The 25,872-nt window shown below is 36.2% G+C and overlaps 2 protein-coding genes and 1 pseudogene across 12 annotated transcripts in view; 2 read left to right on the forward strand and 1 right to left on the reverse strand.

The window, feature by feature from the left end:
* Positions 1–478: 478 nt before the first annotated feature.
* Positions 479–2,254, reverse strand: LOC114462933 (ammonium transporter Rh type B pseudogene; annotated as a pseudogene).
* A 2,540-nt stretch (positions 2,255–4,794) lies between these two features.
* Positions 4,795–16,413, forward strand: arfgap1 (ADP-ribosylation factor GTPase activating protein 1). 7 transcript variants are annotated; one of them, XM_028446048.1, is made up of 14 exons: positions 4,795–5,005; positions 7,387–7,457; positions 7,814–7,923; positions 9,351–9,522; positions 9,675–9,775; positions 9,872–9,958; positions 10,046–10,160; positions 10,273–10,329; positions 10,423–10,455; positions 10,622–10,651; positions 11,330–11,386; positions 12,565–12,624; positions 13,047–13,102; positions 13,207–16,413. In XM_028446048.1, exons 2-14 carry the CDS (start codon positions 7,398–7,400, stop codon positions 13,544–13,546), a joined length of 1,278 nt encoding a protein of 425 aa, XP_028301849.1. In that variant the 5' UTR covers positions 4,795–5,005; positions 7,387–7,397; the 3' UTR covers positions 13,547–16,413. The 7 variants fall into 7 exon arrangements, with proteins under 7 accessions (XP_028301849.1, XP_028301851.1, XP_028301850.1 ...); XM_028446050.1 differs by lacking the exon at positions 12,565–12,624 and having other exon boundaries at positions 13,053–13,102; XM_028446049.1 differs by lacking the exon at positions 10,622–10,651.
* A 2,663-nt stretch (positions 16,414–19,076) lies between these two features.
* Positions 19,077–25,872, forward strand: part of elmo2 (engulfment and cell motility 2) — a 34,681-nt gene continuing 27,885 nt past the window's right edge. For all 5 annotated transcript variants that reach the window (XM_028446037.1, XM_028446036.1, XM_028446040.1 and 2 more), the window contains exon 1: positions 19,077–19,175. The gene's annotated coding sequence lies outside the window, so the exon portion shown is untranslated. The remainder of the gene's footprint in view (positions 19,176–25,872) is intronic.

The raw sequence follows: 25,872 nt of genomic DNA on the forward strand, positions 1-25,872 counted from the left end.
AGGGATCATCCATCTATCCATTTTCATACCCGCTTATTCCCGTTTAACAGGGTCGCGGGGGTCTGCCGGTGCCAATATCCGGCTCTCATAGGGCGCTGGGCGGGGGTACACCCTGGACAGGGTGCCAGTCTACTAGGCATCAATAAAGGTGTATTCTATTCTATGTGTCCAAGATCACTTTGATTTTACTAAGAAATAATGCCTTTCTCCTACAGTAAGTTCTTAACGCTATTAACACTAATAATGAAACCAGGTGGGATTTATAAATGTGGTCCAGAAGTGAATGCAGATAACATACAAGCATAATGAGATATGTGAATAATATGTAATTGAGAAATCAAAACACTGGTCAATGAATACTAACAAAATTCATTATTTAATATGCACAAGAATTATTTAAATGTGTCTAAAATGAGGTGAAATGGAATGTTATGTGAGTTTGAAAATAGTGGGGAAAAATCAAAACAAAGACAATACATTATTTTTTTCATTTTTTTTTAATTTTATTTTGAGTATGAAAAGATGTACAATTAAAAAAAAACAAAAACACAGTTACACAATCATCAAATAAAAAATCTTAACTTTAAACACTCAATCACACATTAATTACAAATCCTTGATTAATTTAGCTTCACTTTGTGTGTTTTTTCTTTACTTCTTCAATATTCACAACAATCATTGAGACATTATTCAAATATCAGAGTGACTTTATACAGGTTTGTGAAGATAGCACTAGGTTAAGCAAGTTTATATACATTAAAACATGACTATCACAGTGCTAAAGATCCTCAGGCACTGTTTCTTTGTTCTTCTTTTCACTTTCCTCAAAGTTTGTGGGATTCTTTAGAACTATTAAGCTGTCAAAATCAGACGGCATATCAAAGAAAAGCTCATCATCAAAACAGTCATCATCTGTTGGTGAAGCCATGAAGCTCATTTTCATGACCAGTCCAGTTAGCACTCCACCTACTGCAGATGCTGCAATAGTAGCAAAGATGGCTGCAACCTGGTAATAAGCCTGTTCCTTTGCAGTGCGGCCCAAGCCTGGCTTCAGCCCAGGAATCAGCTCCTGCAGCTCCAACAGCTTTGGATCTCCCATAGGTGGGGCGCGGTGGGCGAAAATTTGGTACATGCTGGGTCCATAGGTTTCCTCCTTGGCTAAGAGGATGGCACAGATTGCTGCGGTTGACGATATGAGACCAGTTAGCCCATGCAGGTTGTGAATACCACACTGGTCCTGGATCTTCATTCGTTTGGCCATAAAGGGAGTTAAGTACCTATAACCAAGATAACAGGCAGTGCAACCCATGATACCAAGAGCGTAAGCAGCCACGGGGGAAATCATCATGTCCACAGTGGCCCCGACAGTCACACCACCGGCCAGAGTCACATTCTGTATATCAGCCATTGTGAGCTTCCCTTTCTTGCTGAAAATTGCCGACAGGGCAAAGGCAGTGATGGTGGATGAGCACAGACCTATAAAGGTGTGGAGTACGGCTCTGTGTTGGTCGTCCCCTTTTAACGTGAGCGCAGAGTTGAAGGAAGGCCAGAACACCCAGAGGAAAAGAGTTCCCATCACAGACAGGATGTCGGATTGATAACTAGTGATCTCTTTAGCATGTCCCTGGTTTAGTTTGGGCCTATACAGGACAAATGTCACACCAAGCCCAAAGTAGCAGGCAAACAGATGAATAAGAATAGAACCACCCGCATCATTTATCCTGATGTATTTCAGCACAGCCCACTCAGTCACAGAAAAGACAGGGATTTCCAGCAAGGCCATGACCAGAAGCTGAACTGGGCTGGTCTTCCCAAGCACTGCTCCGAATGAGATGAGTACCACAGCACAGGCAAACTCTGCATTAATCAGGTTGATCACGCCAAGGTGAATCTGTCCATCATAGTAGAACTGGAAGAAGCCTTGGATCAGGATTGCCCACTGGATGGTGAATGCAGCGGTGAGGAAATTGAAGACCATTCCGCTAAATCCATAAAAGCGGAAGAAGGCCAGCAGACACCCAAAGCCGATGAAGATCATCACCTGCACATCAGCAAAGAAGGGGTAGTCTCTGTACATTGAGTTGTCCATTGGGTCGGTCACATTGTTTTGCATCTTGGCGTTAGCGTTGTCGTCATAAGTGACAAATATAGCATAGAGCGCTATCATGACAACCTCCATCCCAAACACCAGCACGGGAAGCCGCAGCTTTAGGCTCGTTGATGACTTCATGTTAATGCTCAGCAGTGGATGAGACAGTAATGTCCCCAACGGCTGCAGAGTGATCTTTTATATAAGTCACAGTTATCAGATAAGAGCAACTAATGGCCCTGGGTAAAAGAACATGACCCTACACTGGATAGCACCACAATTGTACTTTAATCCCTTTGTGTCCTCACCTTAATCTTATGCCACACAGGTGCACACATGTACACAGACAATAAATAATGACAATACGAATATTAATACTATTACTAATATGAATATGACTACTAATATTAATACTACTAATTTCCATAATTCTGAACAGCCTTGAAAATACCTGAAAGTGTTTAATAAAATTACACTACACTAAATGAAAGTGAAAAGAAATTGTCAGGAGAAAGCTACATCAACTTTATTGTAAATCATGGCAACATTAGAATTCCAAAGACAATATATGAACCAGAATTATTGGTATTAGATCTAAAATAATTAGTCCTTCTGTGTTTAATCAACACTATTTAAAGGCTATTAATGTATATTTATAATTGGAGGTTTCTCCCTTTTGAAAGAGAGTTTTGAGATAATACCGCATTAAATTTGTAAAATCACTGTGCATTGAATGTGTTTTATTTTAGCAAAGAATACACTTACTATGGTTACTTAATGCAGTATTTGACTGAAATGTGAAAAATTATTCATTGGATACATTATTTACCTGTCGAGTATTCTAATTGGCTGTTCAAAAAAAAAAATGAAGCTTTAACAGTAGGAGCTCTATATTGACCTAGGGCTAAATCTGCTTTTGAAAAAAAAAATGTTGATTTTATGAAATAAAAAAAAGAAGATAAATGATGCCATATAAAGTTATTATGCCAGAGGAATGGATTTTGGTGCTTTGGAAATTTGCATGAGCTTCAAGTTGAGTTCCAGTGACTTCTAGAAAGCAGTCTCAAAATCTCTAATTGTGATCATAAAACTTTAGATTTCACCAATTCTAAGATGAAAACTCTGTTTCTCTCATTACGGGGCTGGGTGTTACCTAATTCTCCAGCCAATAAATATATCCTTATTTTAGAGGTATTACACAGTTCCTCACAATAAATTTGAACATTAACTCAAAAAAAAAGTTAATACTTAAAAAGTTGGCTATTATAAGTATAGCTATTAATTGGGATTTATTTATATATGTGTTTGCAATGTAAATTGTATTTATTTTGACTGGTGTTTTGAATTAGCACATGCGCTAACAGATTTAAAACAATACATCTAGCCCGGTAACTAATGTGATCGCGATGGTCACATCAAATAAACAAATAAATGAAATGCATTTGAAAAGTATTTCCATCTACAACTATTAAAATGGCAAAAATAACTTTAGGGGAAATAGTACAGAGGAATCTGTTTTTTGAGTGAAATAAAAATGTATAGAGAATTAAATGATAATGCTGGCATAAAAAATGGGATCATAATAGTTTTCGAATAAAATCCACTTATTTAATAAATAAAAAAAACAAAAAAAACAAACAAAAAATAAATCGCCATCTTTTGAATGCAACATCCCAGTTTTCCCAATTGTATTCTTGTAATGCCTTTATTGCAATATCTAATAATAATAAAATCATTATCATTTTATTTTCATTTTGTTTAATCCTGTTTTCCGAATCAATTTTTTTTTTTAAAAAATCCGTTTTCCGAATTATTATAATTTTTTAAATCCGTTTTCCGAATACATTTTTTTTATTCCGTTTTCCGAATTTTTTTTTTTTTTTAAATTGTTTTCCGAATTTTTTTTATTTTTATTTTTTTAACCCGTTTTATGGATTTTAAAATCCAGAAAACGGGATTTTCGGTTTTTCGTTTTTAAAATGGATTTTTTAAAATCCGTTTAGAGGATTTATAGAAAAATATTTCGGAAAACTGATTCATTATATATTTATATATTACTTTACATTAGATAAGCAGTGGCTATTCGCACGGCTGCCGTATCAATATACCCACATTCTATTTGTACGCAACGCCCCTCTTTGGCCAGTTTAGGTCACGTGATAGGCCAGTCATTGTCCAGTTTAGGTCGCGTGACAAAGACTAAACCTTATCCTAAACCTAACCCCTAAAAAGTGTTGCGATATTTGGTGATAACCTAACCCTAACCCGCTACGTACGTGTAGTTCGGTAACCGTACCAATAGCACCGGAGGTTGTCCGTACGGCAACCGTACAAATAGACACTTTCTATTATGTATTAGTTCCTTATATTGCTACCAGGAGGTAGCCGTAGCCATACGTAGCGCCCCTCATTAGCCAGTTTAGGTCACGTGCTAGGTGACGTGACTAAGACGCTACGTACTTGTTCTGTTTACCTTCTGCTAACCCTAACCTTAACCCTGACCTGCGCATCCTCTAAATCATTCAAACCTCACTTCTTCAGCCATGTTTTCCATACTTTGTTGATACGGCTACGTACTACTCCTGATAGCCACTTCGCTTTTTTATTTATTTATTATTTTTGATGCTATTTTATAAAGTCCTTCTCTCAGCGCTGTAGGTGTATCCCAGACTTGTAGATGTGTCCGTTTTCTGTGGTTAGGTAAAAAAGACACAACCTCCCATGATGCTTTGCACTGCCAACGTATGCAAACAGGAACATGGCTACCGGCGTTTATCACTGACATAGTCTTTAGAAACCTTTAAACAGCGTAAAGCAGCCGACCACCTGCAGTTCCTCCAGGACAGTGTGTATAGAGACAGAACTGCTCTTTGTGGAACGGTTTCTGTTGTTGTTGCTGTGGCTCATCACTCTCAGGTAACCCTGCTCCGCTCCGATAGCTAACGTTAGCTTAGCAACAGACTACGTAAAACGCGAGCTGGCTTGAATGAAATCGTGGTTAAAAAAAAAACAACCAATATCTAATGTCTGTATTGCCTACAGAGTGGTGCTAAATCTGAGACATATACCGTGTCATTTATATGAAGCTGTCAGACATTGTCTCATCTTCCTTCACTGGGTTGGTTCTGCGTGACTGACTACGTGGATCCTGTTTCCAGATCCTTTACACATTGACTCCAATCACCAAAACACACACTTTACTGTAGAGCAGTGTTCCTCAGCCCCTGTTGTTCCATCTTATCCTTTCTGTCATAACACTACTACCCCTGAGCTCATATTATGTGATTATGTATTGTTTATTAGTGTTAGCAGGCTGGTATGAACCATTTTCTGGTCCAACATTAACGTCAGAGTAAAGCCTTTTATTAATCTATTTCTGATGTTTTTACCGTTTTAGATTTTGAATTTCACCTTTTGATCAATTTCAGCGAGTTGTACTACAACTCATGTCTGTGTGGATGTTAAACATTGGTTTTGTAATTTTAGAAATTAAATTGACAAATGTTTCTTCGCCGAAAATATAATTATATTAATATAATATAGAAACAGTCTAGAGATACTTTAATAGTAACCATAGCTCCTGGGACTATGGGTATGTTTCCGGACCTTTTCTACTCAAGGGAATCCCACTTTTGACACAAATATTTTTTTCCATTTTAACACATTTAACACGGCAAATTCCACCTTTAAAAAAAAAAAAAAAACATTTATGAAAAAAATAAACATTTTATGGTATTTCCTGGGTTTAGGTATAGGGTAAAGGATAGGGATAGGGCTAAATATGAGCTAAAATACAACTGACGGAACTTTAAGTCACGTGGTGCACCTATCACGTAACCTAAATTGGCCAATGAGGGGCACTGCATATACTGTACATAGAGTGGCAGTCTATGTACAAAACTGCGATGTCATGGTCATTTCAACTCAACCCTGGAAAACTCATTTTTATTTTTGTCAATGGTATACTTCCTAATGATGTTAGATTTCACATTTGGTTTCTATTTGCACGGCCTAAATTATTGCCCAATTAGTTCATGTAATAGGAATTTAACGATTCACTCAACTGCCGATACGATTTGATTCACGATGCTGGGTTCACGATACGATTCTCTCACGATTTTTTTTACAAAATGAGACTGTAGACAAATGATGATGCAGACAAAATATTCATTTTTTTTTCTTCGAAAATAACAATAAAAATACTGTACTATTTTCATTGTCAAAAGAATCCCTTGATAAACTATGCAAAACAATGCAATTTAAATAAAAATTAATCCTGAAGGAAATAAATAAAGAAATAGTACACATGAAGAAAACGCCTATTCATTTAAATTCTGGCTCTACAGTAAACTATGCAAAACTGCATAATAGTTCCTTTTCTTTTTAAAAGTGCAACTGAAAATGTATTTTGTGCCTTAACAATTGAACTTTAAAACAAATGCCATATCAATATATATATATATATATATATATATATATATATATAAACAAACTATGGCTTTCATTCTCTCTCTCTTGTTTTTCCCTTTCCTCTCTATGCCCCTCTTACCCCGGAAAATTTACATGTTCTTTCTCTCACCTTTTTCATTTTGTCTTGGGAAAGCCAAAATGCTCCTGTGTCCTGAATTTGACATTCTAAATAGATGGCGCCCTTTGCTGTAAAAAAAAAAAAGAAAAGTATATCATTTTTTTTTAAAAAGTACTGCCATTCAATTTTAGAATATTGATGTGAACCGTTACACCTTTGAATCGATTTTTAACTGTCTCACTATTAATCTTTACATCCCTATTTAGCACTGTCTGGAACAAAGAAGAAAGTAAAAATGTTGTAGTGATGACATCACATATCCCTCGAGACTCCAAGTAATGTCACCCAAACTTCTGCGTGCATTGCAACATTAGCATTAGCTAATGTAGCATTAGCTAATGTTGCAATGCACGGGTATCTCATCTGCTACAGCTATTTGAAAGCATGATGACAGGTTGGGAGAATGGCTGCTTTCTGCACAGTACACCTGTCATTCACAGCATTAACATTCAGAGCAACAGTTAACAGCGATAGCCAACCTAGATATCTGAATTGAGACTGAGAGAATAAACTGGAGTTCAAATGAAAATGCTCTGAAGTGCAAATCATTCTACCACAATGCTGCACAGAATTAAAGAAAAAAAGCACTCAAAAAAATGCTGCTCATAATACAGTTTGCGTAAGATGCCTCCACCAGTTTGTGTTTGAACATCTTTTAATATTGGCTTGTTTTTTTCTTAACAATTATTATTATATTTTTTTTTTATAGCGTGCATCATAATGGCCAGTCCCAGGACCAGAAGAGTTTTGAAGGAAGTAAGAACTCAAGATGAGAATAATGTGAGTAATTAATTGTGAATTGAGTTTCACTGCTGCAGGAGATGATTGTGCAACTTCAAGGAGTAAAAGATGTTTGTTTGTGCCTTTTTACATTTTTATTTTTAACTTAGTTAATATTAAAAGAAACGTCACTAAAATCTACCTCTCCTTAAATCCTTAAGTTCATACACTGCAAAAATGATTAAAAAAAACTGCCCATAAATAACTGTTAAAACAAATGCACCAAGATGGGCACAAATAAAGCTACTGTATAAAGCTGATCTGATGTTTATATTATATGTTTCCAGATTAGTTGAGGTTGCAGTTTTTTTCCTCAATGGTATATTCATGAGTTTTAAAAAAGTTATTTCTTGCAGTTGTGCTTCGAGTGTGGCGCCTTTAATCCACAGTGGGTCAGTGTGACGTATGGCATTTGGATTTGTCTTGAGTGTTCTGGGAAGCACAGAGGTCTTGGAGTCCATCTCAGGTATGAAGAGCAGACTGTAACTTAAGAGATGTTCACAATAATGGTTGGCATATGAATGCAATAGAAAAATCTTCTTTTGACGGTTCACTTTTAGGCTCCAATCAATCACGTTTACCCATTTTCTCTAAATGCGTAAATATGGTTGCACCCATGTAGCAGAACACATAAGGGAATTTATGTTTTTCAACCTTTTTTGAGCCCAGGGACATTTTTTTTCATTGAAAAAAATCCCAAGACACACCACCAACCGAGAATGCTATAAATGAAACTTTGTAGCCTTTGTAACATATGCACTCATTTTTATCAAAGTGTCTTGAATAGGAATCAAATAAACAAATACACTAAAGAAATACGTTTTATGATCTTTCATTAGAGGGCGACCGATATGGGATTTTCAAAGGCCGATATGATTTAGAAAAAAAAAAAAAGATATCTAAAGCTGATTTTGGAAGCCGATATTTGAGGCCGAGATACTTTTTTTTTTTTAAAGCACATTGATTATGAAAGACAATTGAAACACTCATATGATATAAATGTATATATTAGAAATTAAATTAAATACACCAATAGAACTGTTAACATTTATTGAACTTTAAATATACTCGCACACAACCAAGAAAAACATAAAGTCCAGAACATGTATGTAGCAGCAAAGCACTACAACAATATACAATGTGAAAGTAGTCGGTTTAAACTTAATACCTGTTTTAGGTATAACCATTCACTCATTCCCTCTGTTCACAGCCACCACCATTATACCTAAGCTTCACACTTGTTATCATATGCTCAACTACAACATCACATCTCACTCTCACTTTATAATAATCAACTCTTCCCCACCCTTTCTATTTTCTACCTTGAGTCTCTCCTCCCTGTTCCCTTTCCCCTCACTTAGGTGTAACACTGCTCTCCCTTTTTATATCCTTCCTATAATAAAGTTTTTCTTACCCTTCCTTAGGGTGGGCTGGTGATGGTAAAAAAAAAAAAAAAAAAAATACGATGGCCGATCTTGAAAAAAGTCCAAAAATCGCCCCGATATATCAGTCGACCTCTATTTTTCACATTTTGTTTTTCTAATAAAAAGTGCAATTAACAATTAGCAGTCATTCTTATAAGTGTTTTTAACAGAAATCAAAGGAACTCCTCTTTGACCTGCAGCTGCGGTCGGAAGCTGCTGTGACGCTATTTCTGCACTTTGGAACAGGGAGGGGCTCACGGCAGCACAACGGCATATTTGTGCTTTGCAGACAATTAATTTGTTTAAAAATATATTTTTTAGACCACTTATGTAAAATTGAATTTTTTCCTATGGCACACCTGACGATCTCTCACGGTGCACAAGTGTTGCCGTGGCACAGTGGTTCAAAAACCCTGGCTTAGATAACAATAACCCGCAGACGTTTTGGTAATCTTTTGTTTTTCTTTAGCTTTGTGCGTTCCGTCACCATGGACAAGTGGAAAGACATCGAGCTGGAAAAAATGAAAGCTGGAGGAAATGGAAAATTCCGCTTGTTTCTTGAAATCCAAGATGATTATGACCCCAACTGGAATTTACAGCAGAAATACAACAGCAAGGCTGCAGCACTTTTTAGAGATAAGGTGAGCTATTAATAGAGACAGATTATATTTATTAATGCTTTTGATGTTCTTGCACAGCGAGGTGCACACTAAGCATTTTGCAGTCTGACGGGTATTCTCTGACTTTTCCCTCGGATAAAAGTATAAAGAACACCAATGTTGTTTTAACACAGGTTGCTACTTTAGCTGAGGGAAAGGAGTGGTCCATTGAGACGTCCCCTGCTCGAAACTGGACTTCTCCTCAACCCAAGTCCAGCCTTTCCTCCTCTCATCGGTAACAATGGAAAACGTTTTTTTCATCATACTGACATTCTCTGGTGCACCAGATTCTAGAACAGCCTCAGGTTTGATACGCTTCTATCTGTTCTAGCTCTGGAGGGCCTGGACAGAACCCGGCCAATTCAAGTGACAAAGCATTTGAGGACTGGCTGAGTGATGACGTTAACTCTTATCAGAGGTAAGATTTTGCTACTTTAGCCTCTTTTTCTTTGCACTATGTAATTAGAGATTGAATTTTAATATGTTTTCCTCATATGTCCGACAGTGGAGGTGGTTACAGTGGAAATCAAGAAAATCGGTATGTTGGTTTTGGCAACACGGTGACGCCAGAGAAGAAAGAGGAAGACTTCATCAACAATGCTATGTCTTCTATTTATTCAGTACGTTGTTCATAGATGTCAAAGAACCAATGGGTGTTATTTGTTCTTCCTGCCTTTTCACCTATGTGTGTTTTTTTTTTTTTTTTTTTTTTTTTTTTTTTTTTTTTAACAGGGTTGGAGCAATTTCACTGTTGGAGCAAGCAAGTTTGCATCTATTGCCAAAGATAATGTAATTCATACAAGCAATTTTATTCCTGCATTAAAAATCAACACAGAACCAACCAATACTAAATTAATATTCTTCATTTAATTGTCGTTTCAGACTGCTAAACTTGCAAACCAAGCTACCCTAAAGGTAAGAGCATACTAACATGAGTAGTTGTGGTAAATTTCCTTTAAAAACAAAGCGTAATAGTTTTCTGGCAGTTGTTAAGTGGAGCATCTTCAAATGACCTCATGAGGCCCTATAACTAATAACAGTGTAACTTTAATATTTTCTTGCTCTCTCCTACTGGATGTAGTTACGGGGCTATAACGCGCCCCCTGAACCGGTAAAGCTGTTTATTAGGTGCATGTCGTCTTTGTCGCATTGTGATAATTGTCAAACATGTTTTTATTTCATTACGTTTGATCTTCTGCTTGTTTTATTTTTCTTCAACATGCATATGCATCTACTTGGTTATGCTAACTTAAGCCACCGTGTTCGTCCTTATGCGTGGTTATTAGGTTTCCAGCTATTTGGTGAAAGTAAAGCAGACTAGACCAGACTGCCTCGTGAAACAGATCTCTGGTAGATCCCATTGAGTAGAATATGGTGTTTACTGTTTTCCAATTTATTCATTCATGCATGATGTTAAATCTGCTCACTGCTAACAGATCACAGAGGGTTAATGGCATGTAAAAACATCATGGTGAATTTTTTAAGGAGCTTTTATCTGGTTTTGATAGTTTTTCAAAGAAGTAAATAATAAATTCTTCAATGTATCATATTTGTCCCTATTGAAATAGAGATAAATGTGACAAATCGGAGCACGAAAGAAAGAAAAACCTGCTGTTTTATTTATGGTTGTACATGTGTCCATTCGCTCATGGGTTCAACCATTACATCCTCTGCAGTTTCTTCAGCATCTCATTGAATGGGAATGATCAGTGTGTCCATGCAAATAAAGTTGTGTGAATGTTAAACCATGTTTCATTCAAGTGAACTCTCCTCTCTGACTTCCAACTAGGCCTCAGAGTTAGGACAGACAATAAATGAGAATGTAATCAAACCCACTCAAGAAAAGGTAATGCTGATGTCTGAGGTTGTTTGTTGGGTGGTGGGTTGCAGTGTTTTTAGATTAAACCAGTAACAGTTTTAGATCTAAATGTGCTGTTTTCTCTGCTTCCTGTCAGTCACCTGCAAGTGTATTTGCTTTGAGCCAGCTTACATTAGACGGCAACACCTGAGATCTCCAAAGACTAAGATTTTTTCACTTGTTTTGTTTTTAGATTTCAAGACGCACAGTCATTTTAAACTTTGAATCCTGAAGTAAAAAAATTGTAAACATAGAACTCAAGCAACCAGATGCAGATTTTACTACAAGTTGTGTTTTATAGCAACTGTATGTGTAATACAAATAAAGCACTTTTGGATTTTCAGAAGTTTTACCTGAAACTTAAAGCTGCAGTATGTAAGTTTAAAAATTAAAAATAAAAATATTGTAACATTTGGTTAAAAATTTGTAATCATCTTTGAGCATATTGTACTACAAAGTGTTCTGAGTGGACAGTGAATCTCTTCTCCTTCTCCTTACCCTGTAAATGAGCTTTAGAAATACAGGACTTCAGATTTCTACCAACAGAGTGATCCATGAGCTGTTTTGGGGCGTTACTATTGGCTGCTTGAGCTGCTCGTCTAAAATGTATGCGCGTTCAAGATCTGAGTGTAGGGAAAGTGCAATGACAGATATTCCATCCAAAGTCGCTAATGCGCCAATTGCATTTCTCATATTATTTAAACAAGTTTAAAAGTGAAGTTTGTGAGACTTTTAGATGGAAATATGCTATTCCCTATTATTGGAATAAATCTCCCTCTCCACACGTCTTAGTGAACTTATGTTTTTTTTTTTTAGTTTGTCTCAGCTTTTCAATTCCTACTGTGAGAAAGTATAAAATATTACACTTCAGGATAGACTTCTGTTTATTGTTCTCTCTTCTATTTGCTAAATAACAGAATTAAGAAGAAAATAAAAAAAAATCAGTGATTACTGTTAATAAACCAAAGGCTTTGTCTTCTAATGTACAGCTGGCTTTACTGGTGGTGCTTGTTTGAATGGTTTTCTCTAATAATCTGCGTTAACAAAACCCAGTGACTCTTTACTCACAATCACAAATGGCTCACTATGCATTCTTTGCAACACGCATATTTCAAATCATATGATCATTTTTTTACTGCATTTTAATATGAATTTGGCTCATCCAGGTGAAAGATGGCAAATTGCTAGATGAAATGACAGTCAGCATCACTGGGCTAGCACACAAGGTAGGATTGGCAGAATGCTGCCACACTGAACTGATGCAAACCCAGTCTCCAGAGTTTGATTCGCCTCCAATCTCCAATAACCATGCAGACATTAAAAAGGGGTCGGAGATTTTACACAGTGTGACTTTTAGAGGAGACTGGTTTTGTAATATATGTGAAAGTATGAACAATGCTAATGAAGTGTAACCTCTTGTTTTTTTGCTGCCATTTTTATTCTGGTGGTGAGTACACTGTTAATGTAGTTAGACTATAATAAAAAAGTTAATTTTAGCATTTTTGTAACTGCTGTTATTAGCTTGTAAAGTATACATTCAATAATTATTAACTTTTTAGTTTATTTTGTATGATAAATGTTTCTTTACCCATGATTTTGTATTATCCATCAGTCACAACTGTAAAATAATGCTAAAAACTTTTCTTAGGTCCAGGGAGCCGGTGCAAAGTTGACAAACATTTTTTCCGGAAAGACAGAAGATGGGTAATAAAAACAAGTTGATACACACTATAAAGGAAGAAAATAATTTGCACTATTTGATCTATTGATTTCAAGCACAACTAAACAGTTTTTTTGTGTGTACTCAGGTCCACCGGGGAGAGCTACCAGAACATGGATGCCTCGGAGGGATATCAGGGCAGTTCTAGCCAGCCTGTGTCCAGGGACTTCTGGGAAACCTTTGGCAGCAACACTTCCTTAAAGGCTACGAAATCCCCCAGCAGTGACAGCTGGACCATCGCGGATAACTCCACAAAAAAGAGCTCCGACAGTTGGGACAATTGGGGCTCCGAAGCTGCGTCCAACAACAAACACAGCACAGAGGAGAGCTGGGAGGCTTGGGACAACAACTGGGAGAACGCAGATGGTAAAACAAAGAAGAGTCCTTCCAAACCTGCTGAGGAAGGCTGGGACAGTGCAGACTGGTAGGGACTTCCCAACCATTCATGTCCCCATTTCTTTTTTCCATGTTGGCCTTTTGCGTATCAGTTTTATCTCTCAGGCACGTCCAGGTAAACAGCCTTTTCCTGTTATTGTGCTCAAATTATTTTTAGATATTGAATAAAAATGATCAAAAGTTAGACCCAGATATAAAGTCATGAAGCCAAACTAACAAATATTGTTAAAGGTCCAGTGTGTAGGATTTGCTGGACGTATGAGTTGTAAAAATGTGAATCCTTTTCTAAGTTATCAGGCTCATGTAAGAGAACCTTTGCAAGTCATGAATCTCAAAAGCATCACAAAAGAGCCAAAAACATCCTTAGTTCTGTTTTATAAAAGGATCATAAAAAAAATATTCAGCACACATAATCTCTAAAAACATCCTTGTAAATCCTAAACACAGGTCTTTTAAAATGTAACTATATTTACTTATATTTAATATATTGCCCTTTATTATAGTTTAAAATGTCATTATCAAAAGAAGCCATACTAAAGGCAATCCGGTTATACCTGGGCTCCCTCTGAGGAGTGAGCCAGTGTACTGTATAATTAATGTAACACAATTAGTGTGAATTTCCCTCATGATTAATGATGCATGACATTATGCTGCTGCTGTAAATACAAATCATTGTATATACAGAAAGTTTACACTAATCATATATATATATATATATTTCCATTTCTTCCAAATTGGGTCCCTGGACCTTGGCCACAGTTTGGTTTTGATTCGTTTTTCTCAGACTGCATTTGGCCCCATCAATGTTATGCATCGTCATCAAGCAAAATGTATCTAGATTTGTATAATTTAATGGAAATCATGTAATTTGTGATGAGTTAGAAATGCATTCCCTTATTTTTGATAACATAAAACTACATTTTGTACAACTTCAATTCAAAATGATCAGAGCTCCTTCATCCAGAGGATTAGAAAAGGCAAAACAATAGGTGTGACAACTGAGGAATAATGAGTCTATCAGATCTTATCAGTTTACTGTGTCCAGTATCGATGAACTTTTAAATAAATTGTGATTATTCAGAGAATGTTGTGAGTTCCCAGCATGGCTGAACTAATGGGGTCCAGCATTGATTAGGTGATAGTTTATCGTTATTCAGGTGAATAACAAAGCCCCTGTTTGAAACAAGTAGAATTATTTGTCCAACTTTACGTTTGAATGTCTTCTATTTTAGTTGCCACCATTAATATATGTAAATGAAAACAGGTTTTAAACTGTCTGTTGTCACTTTAAGAATTTGACAGCTGTAAAGAGTTTTCGGTACATCTCCATCAACTGCGCGCGCATTTATTTCAGATATTCTATAATCTTTTCTAAAATACAGTATATCAGTGCCACTTGTTATTGTTTTAGTTAGATTGTTTCTCTTGCACCAGCTAAAGTGTACATCCCTTTTAAGGGCAATGTTAAGTGTGTTAATTGATGTTCTACCTTTTCTAAGATTCAGCATCACAAATATCTTAAACTCTGAAACAGGCGGTCACTTTAATTAGTCATGATTTCAGCCAAACGCTGAGTCGGATACAGCTCTTTGATACTTGTTATTAATTTGGCTAATTAATTTGAGCAATTAAATGGTTGCTCTACTCTCATGGTTCTTAATAGCTGCAGATTGAGATGCTCTAGCATGAAATGTTTGATGCCAGAAGTCGGAATTAGATTAAATGAAGAGTTTAGAACCTCTGGACCTCAGTCATTGATGAAGTTTTTTTTGTAAGCCTAGAGGTATTTATATATTGGCCACACATGAACCCAAATAAAATCCTAGATTGTGTACAGATTATAGTATGCCTGATTTAAAGGTGCACCTCTACTTTCAGCTGTTTCTGGTTCCCGTAGAAAGTGAAATGCATTATTTTAATAATCATCTTTACTTTTCAAAGGATGAATCCAGGGGGTGTTGTTCGACTCCCACCCTACCTCGTAAAAGTCTTCAGTTTACAGCCTGCTTTTGATCTGTTCATGTACTGTAAGGTTTTTCATTAGACTTTTTTTGGACATAGACCATATTCTCACTATTTTGAGTTGGTCAAATGTAAAAATGTGTTTGATTGCAAAGCAGAAAACATGACCCTGCAGTGTTTGTGTGTTTGCAGCTACAGTTGTGTAAAGAAAACAAACATCTCAAGTAAACGTGTCGCTGAACCTCTGCAGTCGTGTTAATGCGTAGTCGCGTGTTGAAAAGCCTTAAAAAGCTCTTTGCTTTTTGTGTATGCTGATATTGGTGTGGTTGTGTGTATCCCTGATGCAGTAAGGTGTACGTGTCAGTCATTAATTATTCATTGTCATTTTTTTTTTTTTTTTTTTGTATTTTTGTGATAATGCTGCATAAAATAGAAACATTACCAGTAATAACTGAAAACTAAGCTTACACACTTGGCACTTACTGTAATAAAGAAGCATTTTGGGTTCAAATACCACAACTTTTTAAATTGAATGTCCCGTTAGCGTGATTCAGACACTTATTGAATGGTTAAACTTCAGAATGTGAAAAGAATTAGATTAATTGGCTTCAACAAATTTTCAAAAACATTTTTGGCAAATTTTTGCGTCTATCTCTTAACTTTGCTGGACAATTGATTAGATCTTCTTGTGCCTGTAGTACCACATTTCACAATTGGTACTGCTGTGTTTGTTGATGAAACAGTTTTTTGATGTCATGCATGTGATGTAATGTGGAGCTAAATATATCCTGTTGGTTCCTTTGTGACTTTAAGTGCAGTTGTTTGCTTGCCCTCCCCAATGATTCACCAGCATCATCATCCTTTGAGGTGAACCTTGTTACCCTACTATTTGAACCTGTTGATATTCTCCTTGTAAGCCTTGTTCCTGTTGAAATAAAATTTGTGTCGTGATGCAAAACATGGAGTCATTGTTCATCTTTCAGCCACCAGGAGACACGCTTCATACAATATACTGTAAACCATGGATAGAAAACGATAAGACATGTTCAGTTTAGACTATTTTATTTATCTCCAAAGGGTATTTGAGTTTTTGTGGTCTAGTCAGACTGTCCCACGTTTCAAAAATAAATGGTAACAGTTTTTTTAAAATACATATAATTTACCGTAAAGTCACACAATCACGACAGCGGAACCAATGACAAAACAGTGACGACATTCTTGCAGCAGGACTCTGTGCTGATGTGAGTCATGCTTGTAACACAATGGGGAAATGTAAATTTAAAGAAAATTGCCAGTCCAATGAAGATTTTTCTTAATGTTTTTTTTTAAATTATTTTTTGTATTTTTGTTGTTTCATAAGATTTCTGGATATTTTTGTAGTCATCTTGTGTTTTTAGTGATTGTAATGCTTTGTTTTTTTTTTTTGTATTTTACTGTCATTTTGTGTATTTTTGTGTGTTTACTTTGAGGGCCACCAGTTGCACTATGTAATTGATACAGCATTTCCCCCCCCACCCAATTGTTTTTAAATTGAATTTCAAATGGTATTAAAAAGTCTTGAAATTAATTTAACTGAAGCTGTAGGAACCCTGTGTACATACATGCACACACACACACACAGCAAACAGAGACAATGATAAGTTTGTACATGTGACCCTTCTAGTAATGACACACCCAGGGTTAGGCAGATTATAATTCACATTTTAGAAAAGTGGCAAACTAAAGAGAACAAAAATTAAATAACCAAAAATGAATTGCAGATTAAATTACAAGTTTACATTCCCAGAATCTATGAATGATGTAAATAACCAGGACAGTTATCAATCGCACCAAGGAAGGATTTTCGAAATTGTTGCAATATTGAAGACTTGCAGCAAGTTTTATATATATATATAAAGTGTTTTTTTGCAATTTTTTTTATTTCATTTTAAAATTGCATATATTCTTGTTTCTTTTTTATTGTTATTCATGCATATAGCAGAATCAGAAGTACTTTATCACAGGGGGAAATTACTTGCGTGACAAGTAATTTCTCCCTGGATAAGAAATATTACAAATAAAAATGATTTGGATGATGCACAGAGTAGACGATGTCAATCTGGTGCAAATTGTAACATTTAGATCGTGTCCCGCCTGCAGGGCGTGGAGTCGCGTCCCCTCTCAGTTAGTGGTGGTGGGCGATCCTTAAGATTTTGTGCCGATTCGATAGCAAGTAACTACAGGGCCATTATCCCCAATACCAGTACTTTTTAACATCTGAGGTTGATGTTTCATTTTGTTACAACCTAAGACAGAATTTGGGTAAATAGGTGACTACAAACTATCATGATAAACCTTTGTTCAGAAATAATAGAACAGTAACAAAACAAAATGTCAACAAACATTGTCATATGAATACATTTTCTGAAGTAAAGTATGAAAAACAAATTAAACTAAATCTTTTGGAGGTAAAGTTGAGAAACTTTGTTACGAAATCATCATATTTCCCTTGCTCTTGGGCAATCGGCTAAGTAAAGTAATGATGTAATCACTCTTAAACTTATTTGTCATCATACAGTATTTCTTTCACAGTTATATGGAAGTCTGTTTCACCACGGCAAGTCATAATTATGAGATAGAAAGTCATAATTATGAGACTAAAAGTTATACTTATGAGTTAGTAAAGTCATCATTATGAGCTAAAAAGTAATAATTATGAGATAGAAAAAAAATTACTGCATTTGACCTTTTTTGAAGAGAAAGAGCCGTATCGCTACAAAGAGCTTCTCCTCCATACTTCAATCCAATACTGTATCTGTCTGCAGCGCTATATTAACAGTTTCTTCTTCTATGTGGAGTTTTTTGGCGGTAAAGAACGGTTTTCTTGTTGACAGCCTGACGTCATTGTCAACGAGGACTCTGGTTAGCTTTCGCGCGTCACGCGAAACAGTCGCCGGAGTTCAATATTCAGTTCAACTCTTGCAAATGTGCGAATATGATGAAAAGATGGGAGCGCGCTCGCACTGCCTACGCTCTTGACGCGCGGATCGTACCGCACCGCTGCACAGGAAAGATTTCGCCTCTGGTCGCACGAACATTTTGTGACGCACCTGGCGTGAACGCAGAATTCAACACGTAGTGTAGAAAATAGTAGAAGTACATCAAAGATTCTGTCAACATTTTTGTACGTTTCTTCGCAAATTTACATGGAAAATGTTCTCTTTCTTTCTGGGCACCCTCCAGTGGCTATCACAGTAGTGTTAAAGTATCTCATATTTATGACTTTCTTTCTCATAGTAATTTTTAAAAATATTTTTAGTGGCGGAAACGGGCTTCCATACAGTTACCACAAAATATTACCAATAACAAAAATAAATGAATAAATATATATATGTGTATTTGTTTCGCTTTCAGTAAATGTATTATTATTGGTTGTTGTTGGTTTATTATCTATGTCATCAGTCTCTACATGGTACGGTTATGCACATCATTATACTTGCCTTGTTCTGTACATAATCATTTTGTAGTTCCACGCAGAGAGAGAGAGAAAATAAAACTAGAGTATCAGTCATTTTTACACTGGTATCATCCAATACCGATATCGATATTATCGATATTTCAGATCGATACGCCCACCACCACTACTCTGAGTGAGTGTGTCACAGGCAAAGAGAGAGAGAGATGTGGGGACACAGCAGCTGCTTCGATGGCCAACACGGGGTGAGTACTAGTAGCATCTACCTTAATGTTGTTTGATCGTTCCTCTTTTATGGTTGATAACAGACACATTAAAGCCTGTTGTTGGGGTTTTCCTCTGCGTGTGCATCATCATCATCATCACCGCCATGGAGGACACACACACACACACACACACAGGCTGATTTAGAGACAGGCACGGGTAATGTGTGTAACCATGGAAGTGTTTGTGTAGTCCAGCACTTTGTGAGTGTGAACAACACGACGCCTGTGTGGTTCTATGGTTCCATGTCTGCTTCTGATGGACTAACATGAGTTAGGGTTGATGTGATCAAACACATGCAGCCTTCGATCAATCACAGCTATTGAAGCTTCCGTTCAGCCTGATCGATCACCTATAATCAGACAGACTCGCTCATACCGCCGGGGTTTCTCTGTTAAAAACTCTGCTTTGATGGTGTTGGCTTTGATGGTGTTGGCTTTGACTACAAATGAGATGCTAACAAATGAACCTAACAGACGAGCGCCTGAATGCACCAAACAATGGTCCCTACCAGGTATGAGGATACAACAATGCACAATATGCCTGTTTATACCCGTGCATCAGATGTAAAAGAAGAGTTTTATATATATATATATATATTTATCTCAGTAGCGTAGCTTTGTAATATCCACAGTGACCAGAGGGGTCGCCATTGCGCTTGTGCAGCCAGTGTTGCCAGATCTGGCGGGTTTCCGCTCTTTGATCAGGATTTAAATCCCTTCAGATCCCAAAAAAATAAATAAAATAAAACAAATAAATAACTATATAAAAAAAAGGGGAAACAACAATTTTCTTGTTTTTTGGTGAGATTGTCCGTTTAAGAGACAGTACATTAGATCAGATTAAGAGGACTCATCAAAGCTGTACCAATATGGAATTTTTAGGGCCGATGCTGATACTGATATTTATTTATTTATTTATTTATTTATTTATCTATTTATTTATTTATTTATTATTACATCATATGATATCACAGTCCAAATAAAACATTTTCATGATTAGAAAGGAGCATAAATAATGACCCCACCAACCTTACCCCATTAGTCCACACAAATTTCACTATTCTCTAATAACCTAAAAATGACAAATCAAAATTTACAAATCACACCCCGAGTCAACTTTCTAAAGCATATTAGACAATTTTTGCCCAATACATTTTTTTGTTTTTATTGACAAATATTTGTAGGAAACCTTCAACTCATTTTGTTGAGCATTCCACCACCTTACACAGACAACAGACAAGTACATTAGTCTTTAAGTAGTATGAGCTACTTGGTAATTAAAATCCTATTTCCCCCTGTCATCATCATTCTCAGACGCACTGACTAATAATCTTTGAACGCACTCTGTCAGTGTTCTGCCTTTGGCTTTAAACATCAAAACTAATGTTTGCAGTTCAATTATATCTTTAAATTTTAATAACCCTGATTTGATAGTGTTTTTTTTTAAGCTGATATCCAAATTATCTGATGATAATTATTTATATCAGTCGATTCATCAATAAGAACATTGATATAGGATATTGATATAGGATATACTGTATCCATGAACACAAATTCTTGAAAAACATGAATCAAGACAAATAAGCCAAACACTACTAAAGTAAAATAAGGGATTTGAATTAGTAACACAGTCAATATAAGGACCGTAAAGCCACTGATAAATGAGAAAAGGTTCACTGTTTTTCTGGAACACAATGTAAAAAACTAAAAATATAAATATTTAAAAAATAAAATTGCTCAAACCTCATTTCGAAAACATGGATAAATCCAAAAAGACAACATGTAACAGTCAGCAATGAGCTAATGCACTTCTCTGAGTGTTGTAGTTTTACAAAAGTGGCAGATTATAATGCAGAGAGCACAGCACTGAATCACAGCATTTTCCACTGCCTGATTAATTGTCTGCACCGATGAATCAGTGGCGCTCTAGTATACATTAATAGACTCAGTTTAACTGTTGTTGTCAAGGTGGAAATTTTGCTTCATAGTGTGTGAGAATTGGTATAAGATAAGTAGTATTTTATTGTGTTTTGTCTAACACAGACTGTGGATTTTATTTTTTGTATTTTTGTTGTTTCATTCTGGCTATTTTTGTAGTCATCTTGTGTGTTTTGAGTGATTTTGATGTGTGTATTTAAAAAAAAAAAAAAAAATGTATTATATTTTTGTGTGTTTACTTTGAGGGCCACCAGTTGACATACAGCAGAGACATTCTTCCTCCAAAAACAGCTAGAAATCCTATATCCTATATATCACTATACAACAGCATTTTTAAAATCATTATTTATACCTTAATAGCTCACCATTATTTCATGATTTTTTTAATGAGTCTGTAAAACTGGGAATCACCTTTAACAAGACATGAGGGTAACAGAATATAAACTATATTTATCAAAGCAACTGATGACAACACAAATCATTTCCCTCCTCACTTTTTGAAGTAGTGGTACTAAATATATATTTAGTATTTACAATCTCCTGAACGAATAGATTTACGCTTGACAATAGCACACATCTATTCAGTTCAGGCGTGTCAAAGAAGCACCAAAGAAATATCAGCTGCATTCTGAACAAGCGTGTTTAGCCAAGGACAAAGTGAAATAACAGATGCTAATACAATGATATCATTATAACTCAAATTCAGAAGGGGGCAATAGATATGTTTAGTGTCCTTCAATATTCAACAAGAGCAATGCAGCAGATTTGTGTGTTTGTGGTTATATGATTGGTTTTATTTGCGTTAATTTCATTTATTACGTTTAAGCAGTAAACCAAAAGGTTTTGGGGATATTTTGTCAATTTCTAACAGTTTTGGTCAGCTGTATCTGGCAACACAGTGTGCAGCTTTGCTAACTAAGTTGTTGTAAAGTTGAATCAGCTTGTCAGTGTTGGTATGTGTGAGAGAAGCTGCTCTCATGACCTGATGTATGCTGATGATGAGAAGCCCTAAACAGGAGGATGGTGAGGTGACGTCAGAAGCAGCAGAACACTGGTGGGCGACACCAGGCGTCAGCGCTCATTATTAAACCCAGTTCTGACCACAGCGTTGGATCTTCTCTGGCTGTGGCTGCCTAGCAGCTGTTGCTAAGCTACTGCTGCAGCATGCAGCCAAGTGTCGTAAATAGTGTCATGGAAGAACAGCCAGTGCTTGAGCAGCAGTTATCACCAGTCACGTCTCATTGGTGCACAGTCATGTTTAGGTCAAGTCAGGTTTACGAGCTTAAAGCTGCAGTATGTAAGTTTTTTTTTGGCATCATTTGGCCAAAAATCTATAATCGTCTTTGAGCATTTTGTAATCCAAACATTTGCGGAGTCTTTTATTCTCTCTCTCTCTCTCTCTCTCTCTCTCTCTCTCTCTCTCTCTCTCTCACTCATATTGTACACCTCCAGGCAGGGTTGAGGTCAATTCCATATTTCAGTCCTATAACTCAAAAACAAATATTGGCTTTCACCATAGCAATGGACTCTGCATTTACAATTACGTTGTCAATTATTTATAATAATAATAATAATAATATTACATTTTATTTAAAAGCGCTTTTCGAAACACTCAAAGACACTTTACAGCATAAAAACAACAAGAAAATATAACAGAGAAAAGAAGTGAGTGAGTGGGTGGGTGGTTTAAACATTAAAAGCTGAGTGAAACAGGTGAGTTTTGAGAAATGATTTGAAGGATTGGAGGTCGGTGCAGTTGTGGATGTGGCTTGGTAGTGAATTCCAAAGGGGGGGGCAGCTACAGAGAAAGCTCTGTCCCCCCAGGTTCTGTGCTGGGTCCTGGGGACAGTGAGGAAGTTTTTATCTGAGGAGCGAAGGCTACGGGAGGGAGTGTAGGGGTGGAGCAGATCTGTGAGGTAGGAGGGGGCCTGATTATTAAGGGCTTTATGGGTGAGAAGGAGGAGTTTGAATTTGATGTGCTGAGGAACTGGGAGCCAGTGGAGGTTTTGGAGGACAGGGGTGATGTGGTCACGGGAGCGGGTGTGGGTGAGGAGTATTGTATTGGAGTTTATTTAGGAGTGTGGAGGTTGTACCAAAGAGGATGCTATTGCAGTAGTCAAGGCATGTCAATTAAATTAAAATAATTTTTTATCCTTAGAAATTCAATTCCGATTACGTTCTCAATTACTCAAGTTCAATTACAATTAATCACAATATCTGAGCCTGAAATAAATATCCTAACAAAAGTTAATGTTCCTTTTGTGTTAGCTTTCTGTTAGCATCTCTTATGATAACGGCTCCTAAATCAGCTGTAAAATACACTACAAACAAATATCTATCGTCTAACTAATCAATGAAAATATTGGTATCAATATTTTTGGTTTGGGCATCTGAGCATTTTTTGTGTCAGTATAACCTCGATTTCATTTTTTTTTTTTAAATGTAAAATGTGGGAAATCTTGATATGAAACATATTTTAATAATTGTTAACTACATATGTGTAGAACTGTAACATGGTTCCCCAGTTTTGCGTTAAATTACAATTGACAGTTTTTAAAGAATTTTCACGGCAATTACAATTACAATGTCAATTATCTAAATTCATACTGGTCGGCAGAGTTCAACACAGGGACCACAAGTCAGTCAAGACTTATCCCTTCCTCTGAACGCCATAATTGTAATTAATTATCAATTATGCAATTACAATTATAATTGACCCCAACCCTGCCTCCAGGCCTTTGCATCCACTGCCTTGATGGAATTTAGAGTAAATAATCCAAATGTTAATAAAGTCGAGGGAAGTATTTTTTTTGTCCAGTCGACATGGTATACAAGTTCAATTCCAGTACTGGTAACTTCAGCTTTTCAGCATTCCATTACTGAACAGAACCAATAAATAGGATAATGTATTGCCCCACAAATTATTGATAAACGATATTATTGACAATTTTTGTTTTTTAGACCAAATTAACCACTAATGCAATGATAATATATCACAATAATACAATTAACATTTATTTCTCATGATCAGTTTTCACTAATGTAATTGGAGTGTCAAGAACTGTTAAACATCCTAGAAAAAATAAAATAAAATAGACTCTTAGTCTTTGTTAGAAAAATAAAATGCACTCGAATAAAAACGGCAACTAAAAACAATACAGACCCTGTCCTAGATAAGAAAGAAACACTCCAAAATAAAACCACACACAACCAAAATAATAAATAAAATGACTTATTAGGGATGTAACGATTAATCGTAAGGCAGTTAAAAATCGATTCATAGGTGTCACGGTTGATATCGATTTTCTGAAAATTGAATCGCAGTACTTTTTTTAACCAGCAGAGGGCCATCCGCCCGCCATCCACAAGTGTAGGTGGCGGGCGGAGTCTGCTAATAGTTTCTTTCTGGCCGCCTTCTACTCTTAAATATGTTAATAAATGATTCATTACCCCTTTAGCACCAAAAGAATATCTGTAATATTACTTAAATATCTGGAAAAGTCACGTTTTTCTATTAGCTCTGTCTGCTAGCATAGCTTCTCTTCTTCACTGCAAGAATTTCTGCATGCCAACCGACCACTGGGTTACCATCGCCCTCTGCTGGTCCAAACAAATATGGCGTAAATCAGTGTAATCACGGTTTTTTTTTTTAAAGTCCAATTGTTAAGGCACAAAATACATTTTCAGTTGCACTTTTAAAAAGAAAAAGAACTATTATGCAGTTTTGCATTGTTTATTATAGAACCAGAATTTAAATTAATAGGCTTCATTTTCATTTGTATTATTCCTTTATTTATTTCATTCAAGATTTATTTTTAGTTAAATTGCATTGTTTTGAATAGTTTATCAAGGGATTCTTTTGACAATGAAATATAAAAGGATAATAATACAGTATTTTAGTTTTTTTCCCAAAAAAAAAATTTGTCTACAGTCCCATTTTGTAAAATAAATCGTGAGAGAATCGTATCGTGAACCCAGTATCGCGAATCGAATCGTATCGGGAGTTGAGTGAATCGTTACACCCCTATGACTTATAAAGTCTCAACAAAGAAAACTGCAATTCATTAAATATTCAACATTTAGGCACAAAGGTTATAGTTGTTCTTTCTTTAACAGGTAACTCTGGCAATCCAGTTAGAACATTTGTAACCACATTTACACAATGTGTTTGTGACAGTGTTCAAACAGGACAGAAACGTGCAGCTTTTAGCACCTCTGAGGAAATAACAGGTCGGTTTTAGTGGGTTTTCTGCCAGTAATGATTGTCCTTGTGGAGGGCACCGTGTATGTCCCTGTAATGGCTGCTCACGTCACCTTGGCTTCACAAGTGTGGTTTTGTGGCGCTGATGTAGGTGATCATGCCGCTTCACAGCCACTGCTTGATGTCTTCAAAGATTCACTGTGAGCAAAACAATAGACCTAAACTATTGTTGTAGCACTCGAGACCACATTTTAAAGGTCTTGGTCTTGTCTCGGACTCTGAAACATTTTTACTCGGTCTTGTCTTGGACTCTGAAACATTTTTCCTCGGTCTTGTCTCAGTCTTGGACTGTCTGGACTCAGGACTAATTCCTGCTATTTGTAAACCTTTTTTTTTATTTGTGATAACAAGGAGAAGAACTGGATAAAACAATAGATATCATGCGTTAATCCACATCGTATAATGACTGCAACCTTCCTATGTGACTGAGTGATGCACACAGAGAGAGAGATGTGAGGCTGTACATTGGCATGACCT

This window comes from Gouania willdenowi, chromosome 5 (genome assembly GCF_900634775.1).
Source record: "Gouania willdenowi chromosome 5, fGouWil2.1, whole genome shotgun sequence".
Taxonomy (NCBI): Eukaryota; Metazoa; Chordata; class Actinopteri; order Blenniiformes; family Gobiesocidae; genus Gouania; species Gouania willdenowi.